This window comes from Pyrgilauda ruficollis, unplaced genomic scaffold, assembly GCF_017590135.1.
Source record: "Pyrgilauda ruficollis isolate IOZ18807 unplaced genomic scaffold, ASM1759013v1 scaffold59, whole genome shotgun sequence".
Lineage (NCBI taxonomy): Eukaryota > Metazoa > Chordata > Aves > Passeriformes > Passeridae > Pyrgilauda > Pyrgilauda ruficollis.
In genome coordinates this window covers 6,841,717-6,863,519 of record NW_024527599.1, presented here as the reverse complement: position 1 = coordinate 6,863,519, position 21,803 = coordinate 6,841,717, and the positions used below count along the sequence as shown (strand labels likewise).

The 21,803-nt window shown below is 45.6% G+C and overlaps 1 protein-coding gene across 1 annotated transcript in view; it reads left to right on the top strand.

Annotated features, from left to right (window-relative positions):
- COL26A1 (collagen type XXVI alpha 1 chain) overlaps positions 1 to 21,803 on the top strand; it is a 165,747-nt gene that overhangs the window by 20,305 nt on the left and 123,639 nt on the right. The window contains exons 2-3 of the mRNA XM_041482777.1: positions 3,172 to 3,294; positions 13,507 to 13,610. Of these exons, the coding sequence (XP_041338711.1) occupies positions 3,172 to 3,294; positions 13,507 to 13,610 (227 nt within the window). The remainder of the gene's footprint in view (positions 1 to 3,171; positions 3,295 to 13,506; positions 13,611 to 21,803) is intronic.

Below are 21,803 nucleotides of genomic sequence, written 5' to 3'. Positions count from 1 at the left end.
GATACATGCCAGTAAAAGTCCTAAACCTTCCTTCCTAGCATCTGTGTATAATATAAAGGGTCATTTATAATCTCTGTAAGCCATGATGGGGCCTTTCGTCACGTTGTCTGAAGCCTGCTTGCATTCTGGAGGCTGTTCTTGCTGACTTTTGACTTGCAAAGAGAAGTCTTGGGATGGTTTTGTCTGTCTGTCTTCTTTCTGTTGTAATCACTGTGCTATTTTATCTGCACTGAGTTCCAAACTGGGTGTTCTAATGCATCCTTGACCACCTGTGTTCCTGTTTTTTTCTCACCTGCTGTGTGCCCCAGTAAAAACCCCTAAAAGTTGTATTTGTAGGAAAATTATGCTATTTATGGGAAGCCAAGAATGTGATGTACCTTTCACTCCTGGCTGTGGGTACCTTTGCAACCAAACCCCCTCTTCTGTTGGTAAAGAGAGAAATTGGAGAAATCTGTGTTCACATTTGATTAGCTGAGTATCTTTGGGGTCTGCCCCTTTTTTGCTTTATGCCCACACTGGTGTTTCTGCTTTGGAGATGAGGTGATAAGTGTGGTACTTTATCACTGTCACTGCTCTCTGTGCCCCTGCTCAGGAAGGTGAAAGGTTGTCCCTAGATTTGAGTGAAGGATCTGTTACCCTGCCATGAGCTGCCAGTCATGTTCAGCCTGCCAAACCCAGGTGATGGCTTCAGGCAAGGAAAGCAATGTATGGAGAGCCTCAGGGAGCTTCTCAATTCCTGTAGTGATTGATGAGGAATGGCTGAGGGAGCTGGGGGTGTTCAGCCTGGAGAAAAGGAGACTCAGAGGTGACCTTATCACTTTACAACTCCCTGAAGGGTAGTTGTAGTCAGGTGGGGTTGGTCTCTTTCTCCAGGCAGCACTGACAGAAACAGAGGACATAGTCTTAAGCTGCACCAAGGGAAATTCAGGTTGGATATTAGGAAAAAGTTTTTAATGGAAAGAGTGATAAAGTTCTGGAATGGCTGCCTGGGGAGGTGATGCAGTCACCACCCCTGGATGTGTTTAACAAAGCCTGGATGTGGCACTGGGTGCCAGGGTTTAGTTGAGGTGTTTAGGGCATGGGTTGGACTCGATGATCTCGAAGGTCTCTTCCAGCCTGGTCATTTTGTGAATTCTGTGAATGCAGGGCTGTGATTTTCCCAACCCCTCTCATTCTCACTCTTTCTCCTGGCTGCTTTTCCTTCTGTGCTTAACTGGCTGTTCCCATGGCATGAGGAGATATTACCCCTCTCTGGACAAACCCCATGACTAAGGCTTGGACAGACCAAATGGCTGATTGCACCAAGTGTGCAAGTAAAAGGTAAAAGAAAACTTTACTTTGAATTATCATATTTTCAGCCTTTTGCTTCTGCTGGTCCTGCTCCCTAAACTTTGTGTAGAAGTTCTATTGAGCCCATTAAAGGATCTGATGTCATCATGTGATCTGAAGCTTCATTAAGTTTATCTTTTCCCCCCTTGTTTTGATGCTGCAGATGTCAGTAGAGACATTTGGGTACTCCAGTGCCTGATCCCTGTTTACACAGCACTATATCAGGCAAACCTGATATAAGTTGTTCTGAAAGACCTCCCTGCCCTCCTGGGGTCTCCTCAGGTGTGCCCACACTCCTGATCCCTGTTTGCACAGCACAGATCCCTGGCAAACCTGAGATAAGTGGTTCTGGAAGACCTCCCTGCCCACCCGGGGCACACTCCCTGCCGAGGAATCCAGGGGGTTTGTGGTGAGCAGGAGCAGTGTCTCAGGGAAAGCTGCAAGCTGAGCCCTGTCCCTGCTGCTGGGCTGGTGGCACTGGCACAGAGCCACCCCTCCCTGGGTGTCCCAGCCTTCCCGGCCAGCTGTAGCCCAAGGGTCAGCGAGCAGCCCGCTGGCCCCATGTGGTCCTGGCATGTGTGCCTCCTATTCATGGGGATGGGAGCTATCCAGAGAGCAGGGATTCCTGTGGAGATGGGAGGGGAATGCAAAAAGGGGGAAAAAACAACAAATGCTGTAAATGGCATGTTCTGGGGAAATCAAACTGACGTCGAGGAGGTGGATTAGGGAAGGAGAAGGGGATGTGCAGGTGCATTTCCACTTTGATTTTTGATGTGCAAGGCTGGGGAGTCACTGTGGTGCTTGAAGGGATCAGCTCAATTGAGGGCTCTTGCTTTAAGATAGATGAGGAGCCAGGACTGTGGCTCTGGTTCCGCAGGGAATGCTTACACAAGCACTGGGTGTGTTTTGGAGCACAAGCTGCTGTCTCCATGTCCCACAGTGACCCCAGTTCTGATCCCCAGTCAGTAGGAATGTGGCTCTCAAACCTGTTAACTACACTGATGTACAAAAACATCACAAAATATTCCACACCAAAATATTCACAAAAACGTGAACCAGTATTTGGCAAAATGAGCAATGCTTGCAAGGGGGAAATTTTTTGTATCCCCCTCAAGCATGTCACTGGAACCTAAAACTTTTTTTTTTTTTTTCAGAGAAGGTCCCTGAAGTATCTTTAGGTCCCTGAATTCCCTGTGCTGACACTGCAGTTCCTTCTATCTCATACATCTTGCAGTGAGGGGTCTGTCTCTCTCTTGAGACAGTTTGAGACACTCATCCCTCCCTCCCCTGCATTTTCTCTTGCCCATTCTTAGGCAGTAACCTCAGCAGGACAACAACAGGACTTGTTCAGCACCCAGCTTGTTTGAGCCCTGCTGACAGAGAACTCCACCACACCAAAAAGCAGAATTTTCCTACTCTGCTGTTGTTCAGAATGGTGGGAGGCTGGGGAATGATACCATAACAAGCAGGATGGAATTAAGACCAGTACAATGGGAGCTGACTATCAGGAGATTTGGAACATGTCTTTTTTTTCCCCAAGTCCTATTGTTTCTGATAAGTCACAGAACTAAATTATGCACTGTAAAATTCTGGCCTCTGACAACCAAGCAAGAGGCATTACTGGATCTGTGGTTCAGGTTGGCAGGAGCTGGGAATCTTTCTGCAGCTCTTGGAAGGAGAGGGTGGGGTGAGAAGTGAAGACTGCAAGTTAGCCTGGCTATGGCTGGCAGAGGAAACCACCCCACCCACGGATTCTTGGTCTGTTTTTCCTGCAGTCTGGTGTGTGTTGGTTCCCTGGTTGTCTCACTGGGGCTGACTAACGTGTGTCCTCTCTCTCTGCAGGCACTGGTGCCACTACACAGTCACAAGGACAGTCTCCTGCCAGGTGCAGAACGGGTCAGAAACAGTGATCCAGAGAGTTTATCAGAGCTGCCGCTGGCCAGGACCTTGTGCCAACTTAGTCAGGTAAAAATCTTCATGTCTCATGCTGCCCAATCCTCCTGCCCTTCCCCTTGGCTTGGTTGGCTGGTGAGGGCTGCAGAGGGTCAGGTGGGATGTCCTGCTTTGGGGTGCTGTGACTGAAGAACATCACTGGTGATAACTGCAGGGAAATCACAGGTGAAGGTAAGCATAGCATTGTTTCCAGTTTTAGGAGCTCCCTAAACACAGACAGGTCTAATTTAGAAAGGAGACATTGTTTATTCTGTGCAAGGTGGAGGTTCCCACAAATCAAGCACACTGAGGGGTAAATTATAACGTCTTTTATACAGAAATGTTCACATGAACCCCCTGTCTAATATGCATTCTCCACCTACCTAATGCCTATTTATTTAGGTGATATAATCTTACACAAGATGCTAGAATCATAAAGTTATTTTCTTTCATTAAGCAACTTCTATTGTGGAAGTTATGTGACAACATCAGTTACATTTACAAAAGGGGAGCAAATTCAGCCTGGGGACAGATGGTTCAATTCAAAGACATCAGGATTAGGACAAGTTATGTGAAACACTTTAGCTCAGGCTGTAGTGCCAGTTTGTGCTTCTCCACACAGGAGGCTGCTGCTGGTCAGGCATGAAAGCAGACAAATGTTCAGAGTGAGTGGACAGGTGAGCAGGGGTGCTGGGTCAGTGGTTCTGTGGGACTTGTTGGTGTCAAGTCCCCATACTCAGGGCTGTAGTGGTAATATTGATCACATACACTGGAAAGCTGTGATCAAATCCCTTACAGGAGGTGGGGGACAAAGGTAATGTGCCCTGTATCTTTCAGGGTGGCATTTCTTTAGACTTCCTGGATTTCAGTACCCTTTAAAGACATGTGGAAACAGAACATCCTCTCCTCAGACAAGAAGCAAAGCTTAAAAACAGCTACATGTCAAAAACTTGCCCTGAGCCTGCTTTGCCTTTTGATCATTTACAGTCTTGGAACCTACATGTAAGAAGGGAAAAAAAATGTGTGAAATAGCTGTCCCCAGCTACCACCTTTCAGTAAAATGTCTGCATTGTTGTGCTTTGTCTTCTCTGAAAGGCATTCTCAGAGCAGAATAGTGTTACCCACCCATCTGGGAATTGGGGCAAAAAAGCCATTGTGCTCTAAATTTGCACCTAGCTTCTAAAACAATTTCCCAAATAGACAAGCCATAACTTAGCTCACAGAGCTCACTGATTTTATTGTTATTGTTACCAATTCACCCACAGGGCACTGGCTGAGGTCCTCCTGTAGTTGATAACCTGGCCAGAAGGTGACTGCAGACTGAGCCCCACCTCCCTGTTCCTGTGTCACTTCATCTAGAATTCACATATTGCATGGGGCTGTTCCCATTGTTGGTTCTCCAGTTTCCACTTGGCCAGTGGTCAGTCTCAGTTTTTTCACTTGTAATATATCTGCTTTGGTGTCTCTTTTGTCTTTATGCAAGGCTGTGGTTGAAACACTTCATATTTTACACTGTCATGGCCAAACTTCTGTTGAAGCCTTTTAATTTCCCAGGCTTTTTAGGCACATAATTGTCATTAGAAACTTGTGAGCTTTCACCTTGTCTCCTAAACATGCCAAAAATCTTAGCTATTTCTCCTTTTTAACACAACTGGAATTTCATAAGAACCAAACATTTGATCATGTTATTAGTAAAAATTCTTTTTGTGGGCCCCTGCAGTTGATTGATGCCATTGATTCTTACATTAACCCAGAGACTTTAGGAGTAGTGTGTGCTGTTGTGACATTGTTCATGGAACATTTTCAGTTTCAAATGTAGTTTGGTTTGTTTGCCTGATGAGTCCAATTGTTTGGAGACAATGCAGAACAGCAGAAGACATCTCAATTTTTCTTTCTGTGTGAAAATATCATGGAAAGAAACTGGGGTTATTAAATATTCAAGATCTCAGCTGGTGAAAGCTCAGCTAACAGGAGCTGCATTTTTGGAAGATGATCACTATGGAGAAACCTTCTTGAAGAGATGGGAGGACATCAATGCTCTGTTCCCTTTGGGCTGAGAGGAAATGCAGGACAAGAGGATGGAACCCTGCCAGGGAAAAGCCTGCATGCTTCTAGGCACATATTGTATGACATTCTTGCATAAAGTAGAGAAAGACCCTGCACCTCTTTCCCAAGGACCTCTCAGAAAGCTGCTGACAAAATTCTGGAACTCATGTACTTATCATCAGAGGTAAAACAGGTCCGTGATAATTTCCCCTACTGCCACCATCTGAAAGGGAGAGCCCCAGGAAAGAGTAACAACAAAGGTGGGATCTGAGATCCTGAGAGTTGAATAAGTTGGATAAGTTAACCCCAGCCAAGACACCTTTTAGAAGTGGTTGTTTGTTTTCAGCAATGCACCTGACTTTGATAAGAGAATGAAAACAGCTGCTGAAAATGATGACTCTTGTGACGTGTGACTGCTGTGGGCAATGTTTGGTACCCTGAGCCAGGTTGTGTGGTTTGTTGTTGTTTTCTGAGCACACACAGCCTAGCACTGTTTTGTTGCCAGCCTATAGGGATGCTTGAAGTGGCTTTCTTTTTTCTGGGAGTCAAGCTGAAGTGCTAAAACTACTTTTTTTTTTTTTTTTTTTTTTTTTTTTAAATATTTTTTCCTCCTCTGTCGCCAAAATGAGTATTGTCTTTTTAGGAACCACCAATCTCTCTCCTAATTCAGGTAAACCCCATCTCCTGTTTTGAGATGAAATAGAAATAAGGAAACCAGTTCCCAAAGTCACAAGGCAATGTAGTCCCTTTCCTGTTAAGAAACTGGCTTCAAAGGGGCTTGTAAGAGTTTATCAGCACCAAGCTGTACAACTTCCTTCGACAGGTCTCTGAAAATGCCTGCAGAAGATGAACAGAGCACAAAACTCAGCCTGGATGCCCTACTTGTTTCTGTTTCCTCCTTACCTTGTCTGTACCAGTCCCTCTTTTTGGGATTTCTGGAAGTCTAGCTTCAGGCAAGGTCAGGCTCATTCCAGGTCTGGTAGTGGCTAAAAATGTTCTTGCTCTCTATATCCCTGTGGTTGTTCAGGTAATAGAAATATATCTGCTTTTCTTTTGCTAAAAAAGTAAATTTAAAGTGTCTTTTGCTCTTCTCCTATTCTTCTCCAGGGAGGTTTGTGGTGTCTGAGCTTGAATTGAAGGGCACAGAGTGTTCTGTGTGACTGTAAGCAATGCAATGTGTCAGCAAGGTATTGGCACCATTTTGCCTTTCTAGTGTTCCTCCCAGCTGTGATTTGTAACAAACTGTTTTCATCTCCTTGTTTACAGGAGTCAGCCATATCTGGGAGAGCTTTCATTCTGCCAGCACCCCTTATCAGGCAGCTCACTAGCAAAAGGGATGTCAGCCAAGGAAAAAGGCATCTCTCAGACTCGTGGTGACAGCTGAGAGGGGCTCTCTGCTACAGAGACTCCGCTTATGAGCAGACATTGCTGGGGCCAGACAGGATTTAATCCCTTTCCTGTCTCCCATTCATTCCTGTTGGGTTTCTTTCTCTTACTGCACAAACTGCAGGTCAGGGTCAAGCCTTTGGCAGAGGAGGATCTGTGAGATCCCAGCCTTGCAGCCCTGGCTGTGGGATGTCCTTGCTGTCCGTTCACTTGCTCCTGGGAAGCTGCTTTAGCAGGAGTGTTGTCATCTTGGCTGGGCTGGGCTGGGATGAGCTGCTCTGTTCTTGCCCTTAGCTCCAGGCTCTTTATTTAGCTTAGGTGCTGAGTTGCTCTGGAGCAGTCTTGGCTGAAGGATTTCTCTCAACAGATCTGTTCTTGAGCTCTCTCCATTTGTGCAGTGAAGGCTTCAGCTCCTGTGTGCTGCAGGCTGTGCCCTTGCCATGTCACACTCCTGGTGCATGGGCAGCTCTGCAGCAGCCTGGCTGAATGATTCAAACTCATGTGCCATTTGTCTGTCTGAAAGAAGGCACAAAGTCCCTACCTTGGGGTGTCAATGGGAGCCTGATCTCTGGTTCTCTGCTGCCTGGATATTGTCCCCAGCCTGGTAAGGCATCCAAATTGTAACCCTTCTCCTCAGCAATCCTTTTGCTACAGCAGCTGCAGGGTGATGCCCAGTCCTGCCCTGCTTGGGACACTGCACTCCTCAAGGATCACTGAGAAGGGTGGTCTTGAAGGCCAGGCAAGGATTTGAGACCTACTCTGAGTTTCTGGGGCTTTTGTGACCTCCTGTGCCTTCAGACCAGCAGTGCCACCTCACCTGTGAGATGAAAACAGAGCTGCTTTTGTCTTACTGTGTTTTATGACACAATAGGGCAGCTTCTTGCTATACGCTAGTTGGCCAAAATCAGCCTACTTTTGATTAGAATATTTGTGTATGATTGTTGTGGTCTGTAAAGTAGTGTCTTGGGAGGTAAATGGATGGGATGAATGGCCTTGGCAGATCATGTGCTGTTACAGCCTTCAGAAGACAAACACTTTCTGCTTCAAACTGTTGTTGCCTTGAAAATCCCCATCTCATCTCTGGAAAAATCCCCATCTCATCTCTGGAAATGTTCTTCATTTGTGGTGGGATATTCCAGCTCCTCTCCTACTTGTCCCATCCTTGAAAATGAATGTTCCCAGCAAGGCTGTGTGAGTTTTTATTATGCTTTGCTGTGTTCTGTGGTCACAGAGCTGTCTCACTTTAGCTTTTGAGCCTCCTGTCTCTGCAGCATTTCTGCCTTCAGACACTGCGAAGATCTTCCAGGAAACCCACAGCTGGCTTGTACAGGGATGGGTTTACCTGGTCTCTTACTTTGATAAGAATCACTGAAACTCCAAACATTAAGTTAATCATCTGTAGCCTTTAAACTTCACTCAGAGATGGGAGAGATGGCAGGAAGAGTGTTCTTGCAGCACAGCAAATCTGGACTGCGATGCCCTTTCCAGCTGCCTGTCACTGCCTGGTTTTTTATTTCAGTGTTGTAGCTGGTTTGGCTTATCACAAATACTCTGCATTTAATGTAAGCAGGCTACACATCTTGCATGGATCGTTCTTTTTGGTGTTTTTGAATGCTGGGTTTTCTCTCTTTTTTTTTTTTGTTCTTTTCATTTAAGTTGAACACATTACTCTCCCGGAGGGATTTTACAAGCTAGTTTGTAGAATAACAAAGAAGGAATTCTGCAGGCTCATCCAATTTGGTCTTCTGTGCTTTTGAAAACTCTGTTGCAACAGGGTCAGTAGGAGAAGTTGGGGATCTGTCACCCAGGAGATTGGACTGTAGATGATGTTTCCCCTCAGTTTCAGAACTAGTAATGCCACAGGGAAATCCTTCTCTCTTTCTTGCTTTCCACTCAATTGAATAATAAATCCCAGAGCTTATTCCAGTGCATTAGGATTGCTATTTGAAGTCCTGTTACACATAAACTCTTTTATGTGTTTAATTCCCTCACAACTCCACATCTTGGAGAGAAATGTGCTTGGAAAAAGGCATCTGCTCTCTGAAGCACACATGGGGTATAAAAGCAGGATGAACAGTGCTCCTACGAGGGACAGACAGAGGCTCTGGGTGTGCAGGATTAGAGCTGTAGCACAAAGGAGCATTCTCAGCTTTGAACAATGGCTTTGTGGTGCTGCCTGGGCACAGGTGGAGGGTCACCTGTTCCAGGGGTTGTGCTCAGGCTGCTGATTGAGACCTTTTGATCTTGTCCAGACATTCTCTGAGCACTCCTCCTCCCTTCTCAGTGCTGCTCTGCAATAGCACTGACATCTGATTGTTAATAAAGGCAGGAGCTGATGATTACTCTGTGGTGGCATAGAAACATCTGTCTCTGTGTCCTTGGCCTTTTTTCTTGGGACTGAGAGACTGTCAAGTATTGCTTGACAGCAGGGCATGGCAGGTAAATAAGTTTGTTTCCTGGGTTTAGACTTTTGCTAAGTTGTTTGAACTAGATGTGTTCAGAGCTAAACAAAGTCTTCTTCCTCCCCCTTGGCAAAGGCAGAAGACACAATGAGCTCCAACACTCCTGCAGCTGCAGGTTGGTTGTTTTTTGTTTAATCTGGTGTCTGCAGGAGCATATTTGGAGCTCCTCTGGTTATGTTGCTCCCTGGGGATCTGTGTTTGTGGTAGGGAAGCTGGAAGAGCTGGGGCTGCAGGAAAAAAGAGCCCAGCTCTGGTTCACAGTGATGGTCTCTGCCATGCCTGCGAGTGCAAATGTGACGGCAAAGGTGCTTCTTGTCCCTGCATCTGCTGTGGCACTGGTTTGAGGTGAAGCTGTGTCTGTGTCACACGGAGGAGCTGCCTGGTGTAATCAGTGTCTGGTAGGCTTTGAGGAGATGGTTATGATGGTCTGTGTGGGCGTGGTGGTTTGAGAACCAAATATATATTTGATAGTTTCTCTGAGCTCTTAAACTCCCTTCTTTCCAAGTACTTTGAGATATAGTTACTTAACTTGATGAATTTGAAATCTGATTTCAGAACACTCTGATTTTCTGTGGGGAGTTGCAGGGTTTTGGCATGTCTGGTACCAAGAATTAGAGGAAATACCCAAGCTTTGTCCTGAATGCCTTTTGATGGACTTGGAATGAAGATGAGGATCCCTGGAAGACAATATGGCAGTTTTATGGATGGCGTTGGACCCTCTGGGTTGATACCTGACTTCAGTGCCATGAGAGAAGCAGGCAAACCAGAGCTTGGATTCCTTGGTTTCTGGACTCTTTGCCAGTCAAAAAGACAAGTTCATTCATCTTGTGATCCTGAAACCCATCAGTAAGTGATGGTGAAACTTCCAACCTGGGGCTTGAATAAAAATCAGTAGAAGCCTCTGAGGGTCACTGAGGTCTCCTTGGGCACAAACTGCAATGGCTGAATGAATCAGAGTAACAAAACCTTCTCTCGTGATGTGGAAACGAGTTTCACGCCTTCCCTCTCTGTGGTCTTTGTGCACAGCTTTGTTTGTGAGTGTCAAAGGGCAGGGGAAATCCAGAAAGGGTGAAGGTATTTCCTGTGTGTGACAGGCTGTCCTGCTTGGGTCATGGCAGAGATCACCCTGTCTCTTTTGACCTGATTTTTGAGGCTTTGATCCAGGAATGTAACACTCTTCTCCTTCCTTGTGTCATGTCTGCCTGTTGTGTTCAGTGACACTTCCATGAAAACAAGGGAGACACATCCTTGTGTGCTGAGGAGTGAGAATCATTGGCTGCCATCCCTTGGTGTGTCCTGACCTCCCCAGTACTTACAGCTTCATACCCCCACATCAGTTCATCAGTCAGCTCATGCTCCTTCCCCAAATTACCACCTCCTTGGCAGTCACTTAGAGCCACAAGCAAGAGATGCTGTTTCCCAAATGATAATTGCATGTGGACAAGCTCATGTAGCTCATCCTACAGGGATCAGACAGCTCCAAGGACAGCCATGTGCTGGCTCTGGTCTAGGAACAGCTGCTTCAGCTTTCTGGGCTCTTCCCTGGGAGTTGCCCCACTCCCTGGGATATTGTTGTGAAGCCTCAGCAAATTCCCTGGAAATGACTCCTGACTCTTGCAGTGGAGTGGCAGACCCTGGTAGTTTGCACCTCCATGAAGTGCTTGGAGCTCTCCTGCTGAAGGGAGCTGTGTGCTGGGCACATCCTTTGGCTCCCTGAGGAGCAGAGCAGTGCAAGGTTGTGGCTCCTCCAAACTTCTTTCCCTCTGCTTTGGCAGATTTCTGTGCCAGTGTTTGTGGCTTGAGTGACATCCAAGGCAAAGGCTTCCCTATTTTGCTACCAATCCTTTTTCTGCTTCTTGTGTTTTCCACACATTTTCATTCAGGGGCTTCTGATCTTTAACAGGCATCTTCCTTCCCTCTCCTTTTCCATATACTTTTTTTCATCTCCTTCAGTTGCCACTACAAGTATCAGATGGTGATGATGCTTTTCTAAAGGTGCTTTCTGTGCTCCCCTCCTGGAATAGGAGTCATAAATCTGCATGATGTGATGCCATAGGTCACAGCAGACCTTGGTGCCATGTCACAAAATTGAGGAAAAATGATGCTATGAAGAACAGAGCAACTCCAGAACAAATTGGACTTGCAAGCTGGGCCCACTTCAGATGCCTGAGTGCACAATGCTGAACAGAGCTGCACACATCAGGACACTTCCAGGGAATTCAGGGTGGGTGGTAGACTGTGACAGCTGAGCTCCACGCTTGTCCTGCCCTGAGAAGTCCTCCCTCATTTGAGGATTAAACTAGAGCTACTTCCCCGACACAGAACTGCTGCCAAAATTCCAGTCTGGCTCAAGCCACTCTCCACACTTCATAATGAAGTTTGAAAGAGTTTTAACATCTTGGTGTTGGCAGAAACATGGTTTTAAAATCACGGTGTGGTTGGAGACACGCTGGCTCTGGACAGTGGTAACAAGGCTGGAGACTTTCATCTGAAGGTCAAATCCAGCTGTGGTGTTAGTGACAAAGTCATGAACTTCTGACTGATGCTTTGGGGCTTACGTGTGGAAACGTGTCTGGAGTCCAACGCCAGGACTGGGAATTGGGAGACCTGGGTTCAATTCCTGGGCTTTGCCAGAGCTATTCTGAGAGACCCTCAGCAAGAGTCTTTGTGCCTTTGGTCTCTTTGTGAAAAAGCACTGAAGGTCCACCTACATCAGCGTGCTGCAACTCACACGACTCCTGAACACCACTGGATGCAGAAAAGCAAAGAAATAGGTGGGATGAGCTGGCTCTGTGCAGCCCATACCAGCCAAGTGCCTGGATCACAGCTGTGGGTAGTAGCACGGGCTGGTGTGATTTTTGGCAGCTCCAAGGCTGAGGACATCATGTTCTCAGGAGACTGTGCTGCTCTCCTGTCTCTGGGTAAGGCTGTTCCCAGGGCAGGCAGCCCTGTGCAGCCCACCCTCTCCAATGGCTATAGCAGAACTTAGTTTCTGTGTTTGGCAGCTGGCACAAATCATCAGCAAACAGCTTCCTGAGAAATTAGCTTCCCAAAGACTCTGCTAACCACGACTGAGCTGCTCCCTTCTTTCCAAGACACACATGGGCAGCCTCTCCTGGCAAGCCTTTGTTACTGCTCTTTGGAGTAGCTACCAGCCACTGCAGTGCTGTCCTGGGTGTACACCTGCCTCCCCCTGAGCAGTTTTGGATGAGATTCATGCAACCTCCAGCTCTGTTTTCCCCCTGTGCCCAGCTGAGCCTGGGGCAGTCTCTGTCTCCTCTGGCTCTCAGCAGGAGGAGCCTCTTCCCCAGGGACAGGGTGCTCGGGGCTTGTGTCTGCCTGGCTTGGAGAGACAAGCATAAACTGCAGCCTGCAACACTGTAATCCCAAAGCTGCAGACTCTCCCTGTGTGTGCCAAATTCTTTTGGCTGTTAAATAAGGGTAGGAATTTCGAGGGGAACTTGTAGAGTACAACTTCTGTGTTTGCTTTTAGCTTCATGAATAGCAGCAGTGACTTGTTTGGCTGTGTACTGGGAAAACTCTGAGTTGCCAGCTTTGACGAGCTGCTGTTTTAAAGGAAAAGTTGTCACTTACGCAACTGTCTGTTTTGTGTTGACTTCAGAATCACTGGTGCCTTGCACAGCCCTGCTGTGTCTGCAGGTCACCCTCCAGTTCCCAGAGGGTCTTGGCAGTGCTTGTGCTGTAATTGGGACCCTGGGGATGCTGTGCTGCTCACAGAGCTCCCAAACTGTCCTGCAGAACCTTGGCTGTGGTCCAGAAAAGTGTGATCAGTGTGAAGAGTACTTCAGATTGGGGGAGAATTGAGGCACAGGTCAGGTAGCTGGGAAAAGGCTCCATGAAGGTCTCTGATGTAGCTGTCATGCTGATGTGTTGGTACATCTCAGGTCTGAGTGGTGGGGAAAAGGAAGGCACCTGGGAGATGGCAAACTATTACTGCTGAGTGAGGAAAGGCTATTGCCAGCCTCTGTTCAATGTCACAGAAGCAGTTGCGAAGAGAGAGTCATCAAGTCATCAAGTCAACAAGTCATCATCTCTGCTACTTGCAGGGCTTTGCAGTGATGAGACCTCCCCAAAGCTGCTGGTGGTACCTGCAGGAGGAGAGGTGTGGGGAAGAGCCAGTAGAGCATGAGGGCTTAAGGAGGAAAATAAAAGCTGTTAAATGACATCCACACTCTAATAAATCCTTGCTGATATTTTGTGTGACTCCTTTTCTACGGCTGGGGTTGGCTGGGTGCTCTGGGGTATGTCCAGGTGGGAAGATGTGCTGTGAATTAGTAGCAGCACTGTTGGAGTGGGTCACTGTGCTCTGCTGACTCCTTGTTTGTGTTAGTTACAGGACTCTCATCAGGCCCACGTACAAAATGTCCTACAGAACTGTGACCACGCTGGAGTGGAGGTGCTGTCCTGGCTTCACAGGGAGCAACTGTGAGGAGGGTGAGTTATCAGCAATGCCTCTGTCCCTATGGAGCAGCAAGGATGGACTGGCTGCCTTGAGCTGGGGTTTGTTCCTTACTATGTCCTACACCTCTTAAACACAGGAACAAATCACCTGTTCCCTTCCCCATTGTTATCTGAATGTCACACACAGATCTGAAAGGTGGTCTTGGAAAACAGATCTTTCTGAATGCCTGCAAACAGGCTTGAACAGGGAGGGGGAAAGAAATAAAGAAAGAAAAGGGAATCTGGGATGACCTGTTTAGAGATGTGATCATGCTTGGCATCCCTGTTGTGTTCAGAAAATATGCTTTCTCCTTTTTGTGTGTTATTTTCTCCCAGTCCCTGTTGTCACCATCAGTTGCTGTATCTAATAAAAGCTGGTCCCTGGAAGCTGCTTCTGAACGTTTTATGGCTGTAAGGTCTGGACATAAATAATGTGTGCTCCCAGAGAGCTTTGAATCAATACCTTTGGTTCCCCTTTCTACCTGCTCCTTGACTTATTAGTGTAACATTCATGTTGCAGAGCATGTGAAAGCACAGTCTCTCCACTCAGAGAAAAACACAGGGCTCTTTCCAGAGCAGGAGGAAAAAGTATTTTCCTTTTTTTTATCACAATAGGGCATGTTTTACATTTTCCTTCCTAACATTTCCTACTTTACCTGTCACTTCTGGGGATTTGAAACAAGTCCTGCTTCTCCAGCAAGTATCAGGTTTAGACATTAAGGCATCTGCTGAACCTGACTTGAGAGTTCACAGCTTATGAATGGGAGGAGAAACTAAGCCTGGAGTTTTCTGTTCATTTGCATCAGGTCAACACAGCCTGTCTCTGGCTCTGAAGGGTCAGTGGGGGTGTCCAACATCTGAGTCTGCTCTTTGTGCTCGTTTTCTTTGTGCTGTGATATCTTAATACCAATCACACAATTCAGGCAAATCTCTGACGAGGAAGTTGTCTCGTTACAGTCCCAAAGAGTGCTGGCTGCAGACAGCAGCTGGCTCCAGGCTCCTGAGGAAACAATAGCTTCCCAGAAGCTCCAGAAAACCCTTACAAAGTGGCAAAACTACCCAAAGTTGCATTCTGCAGGAGAAAGCTTTACATTTTAACATAATGCTAAAAGAAGTGAGCTGAAAGAGAAGCTGCTTTGTGCAGCTTGAGTTTTCAGCTGTCCCTGCAAGGAAGGGGGAGCTGGGGGTGGTGGCAGAGCTGAGGATGTGCCTGGTGACCTGAGGAGCCCTGTGTGCAGCCTGTTCGTGCCTGTAGGTTTGGACAGGTGGGAGTTATTGCAGCTTAGTGGTGCTGCTGGTGCAAAGGAGAGATTCCAGCTCCCCCCTGCAGTGCCAGATCTGTCTCAGCAGAGTTCAGTGGAAATAAAAAGCCAACATGAGCTGGTTTGAGAAAGCCGGCAGCAGCCTCGCAGGAGCAGGTCTGTGCAACGAGGTGACAATTTTATACAGTTACTTTGAAAGGTGGAACTGTTCTTTTGGGCTTGGATATGGTCTGTGGGGTGTGAGAAGAAAGCCAGTAGTAAGTCCTTACTTTCAAGTGTGAGATTCTTTTTACCTTTTTTTTTTCCTCTCCTTAAAACATCTGGTGCTACTGACAGTCCCATATCCTTGAATGAAAGAGGAAAATAAAAAAGACTCCTTTCTAGTGCAGCAGGGTTAGGCCACTTAGTTTTTAGTGTAAATACTGGTGCTAGTGGTCTGCATGGCCCTTCAAGCTGTCAATTTTAAAATGGAAATATTTACTTACTCCTTATGTTAATTCTTAATGTTAGTGTCACTTGGAAATCAAAGTAAAAAAGGCTAAAAATAGGCTGTTTTAGGGGTTTTGGCAACACAATATAAGGCCTTTTGTACTCTTTCCTTTCTGTGCTCTCCCCTACTGCAAGATTGGTTCCTCTTAGAGGGTGGGATGCTTATCTGTGTGAGTTCTTCCTGGAAACAGCAGACAAAAGGAAACAGAAAACTAAACTGAAGCAAAACAGAAACAGTGCAGTGATGAAGCCACAGTGAGTTAGCAGGGCAGAACCTCAAAATGCTTTCATCTTTCTCTGGTAGTTAGGTTCCTTCTCAATATTTCATTTCACTTGTATGTGCAGCTGGTGCTTTAGAAGGTGGTGTGAGGTAGGTATGACTGGAGGCAGCCTGGACCTGCATTATTTTTATCTTGCTTTCTAGCTGTGTTGCAAATCCTTCCGTTCTGTGACAGCCACTGTTGCCAAAGGAATGGCAGCTGCAGTGGCTCTGAGCTTCCACTGCAACATCTCCTGGTTCCAGAGACTGAAGGGAAACTCCTCCTTTCCCAATGGGTCTTGGAACAGTCAGGGTTTGATTCCCTCAGTGGGATGGATTAAGCCAGCAGAGAATGGATTGATGAAGCACACAGAAGAGTTCTGGGAGCTGTGTGTGCATGGGCATGGATGAAGGTAGTCTTTGCATCCTGATGACATAAATCTATTGATTCCTTCTTTAACCCCCAGTGAGCAGAGTTAATATTTGCTCCCTTTTTGTGCTGTTTTGGAACAGTGTCTTTGGGGGAACCACTGTAACATATCTGGAGGATAGATTATTTTTACTAGCTGTCCTTACATCAAGCCTTCCTTGCCCTTTTAAAATTTTTCTTTTAGCATTTTGTGAGGGAAGACAGGACAGGGAGAGGGTGAACCAAGGAAAGAAGTGAAAGAATTTGAAGCCATTCAGAGGCTGCAGCTATTTCTGGTACCATAACTTGTGATCTCCCAAATGGCAGGTCAGCTTTTCTTTAGCAAAAGCAGCAGCTCAGTGTGGGTGTCTAGCTCCAAAGTATGACTGACTCCTGATGAGAGTGCCTTGCTGTAACACACCTTCAGTGGGAAAACCCCTCTGCTAGAGCAAGCTCTTAAAGGTAATTAAATCGTTGAAGTGTCTCCATCCTCAGCTGGTAAGTTTAGCTTGAGACAGTAACCACTTGTCACCAGCTGACAGGCACCTACATTAACACTGAAAGCTGCACAATTTTGGATTTAAATTATCCTGGGAATCTAACTCCTGCACTGGAGCTGATAAAGAGCAGCATTGTCTGGAGGAAGCCCAGCTCTAGAGGTGGATGGACATTTTGCTCTCAGTGGGCCATTAATTTACTGAGGTAAATTTCCAGCCTGTTTCCTTTCTCAAGCTGACACTGCCTTGGGGCTTTCTCCCCTTCCTTTCCTTGCTTTCTACTCAGCCCAAGGCATGTCAGTATTTGAAAGATCTCCAGTTCCTTCACTGTAGAACTGTGACCTGCTCATTGAGTTGGCAGTCAAAAACCACCAGTTGTACCAGGCCTTCCCAAAGGGTTTCTGGCAACTTCCTTGGATGGAGAAAAAGACTTGATGCAAACCGGTCTGGTGAATATAACTGTCACTAGATACTAACTTTTATTTTCCAGTTTCAGGGGGTTTTTGTTTTGTTTAAAGTGGAGCCCAAGCCCAGGACAGGAAATGAATGCACTGAGCCACCCAGTCTGCTGCCTGCTGATATAAAGAACATATGGATGAGGGCAGTGCAGGGGTGAAGTGGTTTAGCCGTTGCAATCATGCATCAAGCTGATTGATTTGAATCCAAGATGATGCTGACATTTCAACTCAGCCTTTTTTTCTATATGGCTGAAAGTTCAAAGGCAAGTGCAACCTCTTGGGAGAGGAAAAGTGTCCCCAGCAAGTTCAGGGGTTCAGCACTGCCCTGGAGCTCTCCAGCCAGGCGAGGTCTTATTTTACTTTACAAATATAGCATAGCTTTCTTCCTTGTTTGTTTGTACTGCTTGAGTTTGGGACAGTAGCCAGTATCCTATTTACCCCAGAAGCAGATTGATGGTAGACAGCTTAGCTGTTTGGGCAAGAAACAGCTCCCAGAGTAACCTCAGCACCTCTAAAGTGATGCTATTGTGATTCCAAGCTTTTTTAAAAATTTCTTTCCTAAGAATGCAAGTAAGATAGGAAATGTGAGCAGCCTTGTTCCAGTAATAGCTTAATTGGAGAATTTTTTCTTTTTTTAATGTCTCCCCCTCCTCATATCAGTTCTTGCAATATTCTGATCTACTTCTAATAACTATTATTTGCATCTTTCTTATCATCCTGATATTTTTTAAACCTCTTAAGATTCCCACATGTTTGCAGTTTTCAAAGCAGCATGAGAAAATGAGGACTTTGCTCTTGGTATGATAAAGTGTGAAAACTCTTTTTAATTTTTACTGCTGGTTTACAAAATTTCTTGGTCCCAGGAGGAGAGATGCAGAACAACACTGCCAGGAAAATCAGCAAGCAAATGCAATTACGAGACAAAATTTGAAGAGACTGGGAGAAAGGACATCAAAACAAGAGATCTGAAAGCCCATTGAAGTGCTCTGAAGGGAAGGGAATTCAAAGTGGTGTTAATGGGACCTCACTTCTCCAAGCCTTGTCCATCTTCCCCATGAGCCACTAAGACACAGAACTGTCCATGATGTGAAAGTGCAACACAGAGATTATGAAGTAATATTTCCTGTAGTATCACAGCAGTTCTCTCCAGGAGTTGAGCTTGTGTGTTCTCCTTTCCTCAAGTCCCTCAGTTCCTTCCCCAGCAGAGCTTTTTGCTGCCACTGAGCTTTTTAATCTTCCCTTAGAAACTGAGAAAGTGTAAGAGAAAGCAGTGGGAGTCAGAGCCACTGCAGTGCCTGTTCCTGTTCCTGCTGAACCCTGCTTCAGTGATGTTTGCCCACTGCAGCTGAGTCCAGCTCCTGTCATAAAACAAAACTTCCATGTGAACACTGAAATTCCCCCCAAGGTGGTTTTTTCAGTGTCCTCTGACTGGATGGGCAGTTCTGTGCTGCAGACATGGCAGACTGAGGTTCCTTCCCTTCAAGTTTGAATCTAACAGGGATGCAGTTCTCTACTAGAGACTGGTTCAGTAATTCCTTTAGAGAAATGTGACTTATCTCTCATCTGAGACCTTTAAAACCAAGTACAACATTTGATTCCACACAGCAGATTTTTTTTTTCTGAAAATATCTTTTCATGCCAAAGTTTGTTTGTTAGATACAGTGAGTGAATTATGTGAATACGTTACAGACTATTAAGTGGAATGTAAATTAACTATAGTTTTTTAAATAGGAGGTAAAATGTGATAACTATCTCTGTAAATCTGCCTTCAAAAATATTTTATGAAAAAATATCAAAACATGTGAATCCCCCATGATGGAACTGCTGACATGTGGAAGTGGCTTCCTGAGCACTGATGTTTGTGATGTAGGTCCCAGGTGTTGGACAGTACCTACCCCAGTTTTTTCTTCCACAGGATACACCTCCTGCTGCTCCAGTGTTCCACCTCCTGCTTGTACTTCTGGTGGCCTCTTCAATACAAATCCACCAGAAGTTGCCCAAACCACCCTACAATGTGTCCCCCACTTGCTGTCTGCTCCCGTCACCGTGCTGACCACTCAGCAACCTCTGGCTTCAGGCATAACTTGTGTCACCCCTGATCAAACTGATCAAATTTTCTGAGGAGTTCCTGGAGCGTGTGGTCACTGTTGGAAGTATCCACAGCCTGCTGAGAGCACTTTCTGGCATCAGCACTCTGTGACTACTTGAACAATTTCTAAATGTTCATCTTTCTTTTCAATACATAGATTTAAAAAAAACCAAAATCCCTGTTAGATTTCCAAATATTTTGACACTGCATTCCAGCATCTGAGTAGTTTCATTTTTTTGGACATTTCTAATGTGAGCAGGGAGAATTTTATTGAGCACCTAATGTCAAAATATCTGAAGTGCTAAATATCTGCAGATGTTATCTTAACATAAGTGGGAAAGCTGTATTCTGTACCATTACACTGTCCCAAATTTTTTAGCTCCCATCAAATTACTGTGGTATGTGGAGAATCTTTTGTATTTTCATAAGCTATTGGCTTTCCCAAACACATGGGATGCTTTCTGCTGTGTGTATGTCTTAATTCACAAGTGAAGGACCCACCTGTTTATAGTGAACGACTTTCCTATGAATTTGCTTTATTTCTAATCAGGAGTGAGCATAATCTTCCCCTGGGTAGGGCTGGACAGGGCTTGGAGCAACCTGGGCTGGTGGAGGCTGTCCCTGCCCATGGCAGGGGTGGAATGAGATGAACTTTAAGGTCCCTTCCAACCCAAACCATTCTGTGCTTGTTTCAGACTTGTATAAGCTCAGAGACATCTCTAGTGATAGATTAGTTAGATATTGAAAGTTTTGCACCCAAGGGAGCTCCTGAATTACTTTAGAATAGAACTTGGGAGGTGTGGGCTCTGAAGAGCTCATCCAACCTCTTGACATTTTCTTTCATAATCTTTACTGCCTCCTTCAATCCTGAGCTTTTAACAAGCTACTTTCTCATGCAGCTGTTCCTTCAGAGCTCTTGTTTTCCCCCAAATTATCACTTGTTTCCCATTCATCCTCCCAATGATGAAATTTTATTTGCTCGAGGCTGTTAGAAGGGAGTTGGTTTTTTTCCCCTCTGTGTCTCATTGTTAGAGCCTTTGGGAGTTGCTGACAGTGTAGTGTCCTCTGGAAAAAGGGACATGTGACATGTTATGCTGTGGCTCCTGCAAATGCAGTTAGTACCAAAGTCAGGAAAAACATTCTCCCAAAAAACTCCACCCTGTCTCTCTTTTCCACAGCCATTCCCTGGGAGGTGGTGGGGAAGGGGTGGAGCTGTGTTTAAACCAGAAATTAGTACTTTTTGGAGTGAACACTACATTTGCATGAGCTAAATGAGAGGAATGGTCTCTAATTGGTGGCCACTGATCAGTTTGATGCTCTTCAAGTGAATTACAGATAATAATGGAAGAACTAAACCCACCTGCTGATGCTGTTCCCAAGTTTCCTTGCTGCTGCACTGACTTGTTTTTTATATCAGGAATAGGAAATGAGGCTTAGGCCTTTGATGTGAAATTCCACAGTTGGAAGGGGTGGCAATGAGGAATCTCTTTCTTTCACTCACTCTGCAAGGCTATTACCCACTTAACCAGCTGGTTTGTGTTTAATTTTTGAGCACTTACGAAATTACAGCTCCCTCCCCATCATTTTCAAGGGCTTAGTTATGAAATGTGTGGATTTAATGTTGCTGTCAAACAGTGCTGAATGGAATGTTTCCTTGAGGAAGAACTTACTGAATTTCTTGCAGGGGAATTCTTGAGTGGCCTGATTTGCAGAGTGCTATTTCTTTTTAGTGTAGTAATTTATTTACTTTTAGTTATCATTGACATCTGACTCTAGAGGCAGGGAAGACTTGTGCAGATATTAATGTTGGGGAGGATAAGGGAAAGATGAGGGACAAAGTTCCAGGTTTTCAGGACTTTCACCTCTAGGTGTGATCCTGTGTTCAGAATCCTGCTGCCATCTCTTATTTCTGTCTTGTCAAATTCTGGTGGAGAGGCAAGAACATAATTTACACCACACAAGTTCTAAGAGACCTGTGCAGAACTGATCAAATAATGAGTTGTCACTTTGTGTGAGTGATGGAGAAGTATCTTGTACTCCTGAGATTTAAAGACATAGGATAAAGGAAGATCCTGAAGATGGGAGACTTCATCACCAGCTTTCCACAGAGAGCAGATGGACAGGCCAAGGTACTCTTGCAAAAAGTTTTTTAATAAGTTTAAGCCAAGTTGTTGACAGTGCAAGCTTTTTGCATGTGTGAGTGGCAAGATGTGTCTGAGGGGGTGTGAGACGAAGGGGAGAGGGGGAAGGAGGACACAGAGTACATGGGGTGGTGCAGTTGGTAGCAAGCTGAACTGGAGCCAAGATTTGAGGGTGAAGCAGATGGACACATTCCTATTTATATCTTAGGGACTCTTGCCTTCCCCCCCACACCTTTTTTACACAGGTTTTTCATTAAACAAGTTAATATGATTGGTACTGTAACACTTGTGTTTTCTCTGGTAACCAATTCCAGTTGTGGGCTGCTCAAAAACATCGTCACAAGGAGGATTTATGCAAGGGCAGGATGTGAGCAGGTTAAGCCTCATCCACACAAACTTTCTTCAGGAAGAAGAGATTTACTAGGTACCTAAGTCCCCATTACAACAACTTTGCCATGTGGAAATGAGATTGCAAGGAATTGGGATCCAGGTAGAATTGGGATCCAGGTGGAATTGGGATTGCAAGCCCAAGAGTAGGAGCAAATGTGGATTTTCCAGAGAAGTTGGACGTTGGTTTCATGTT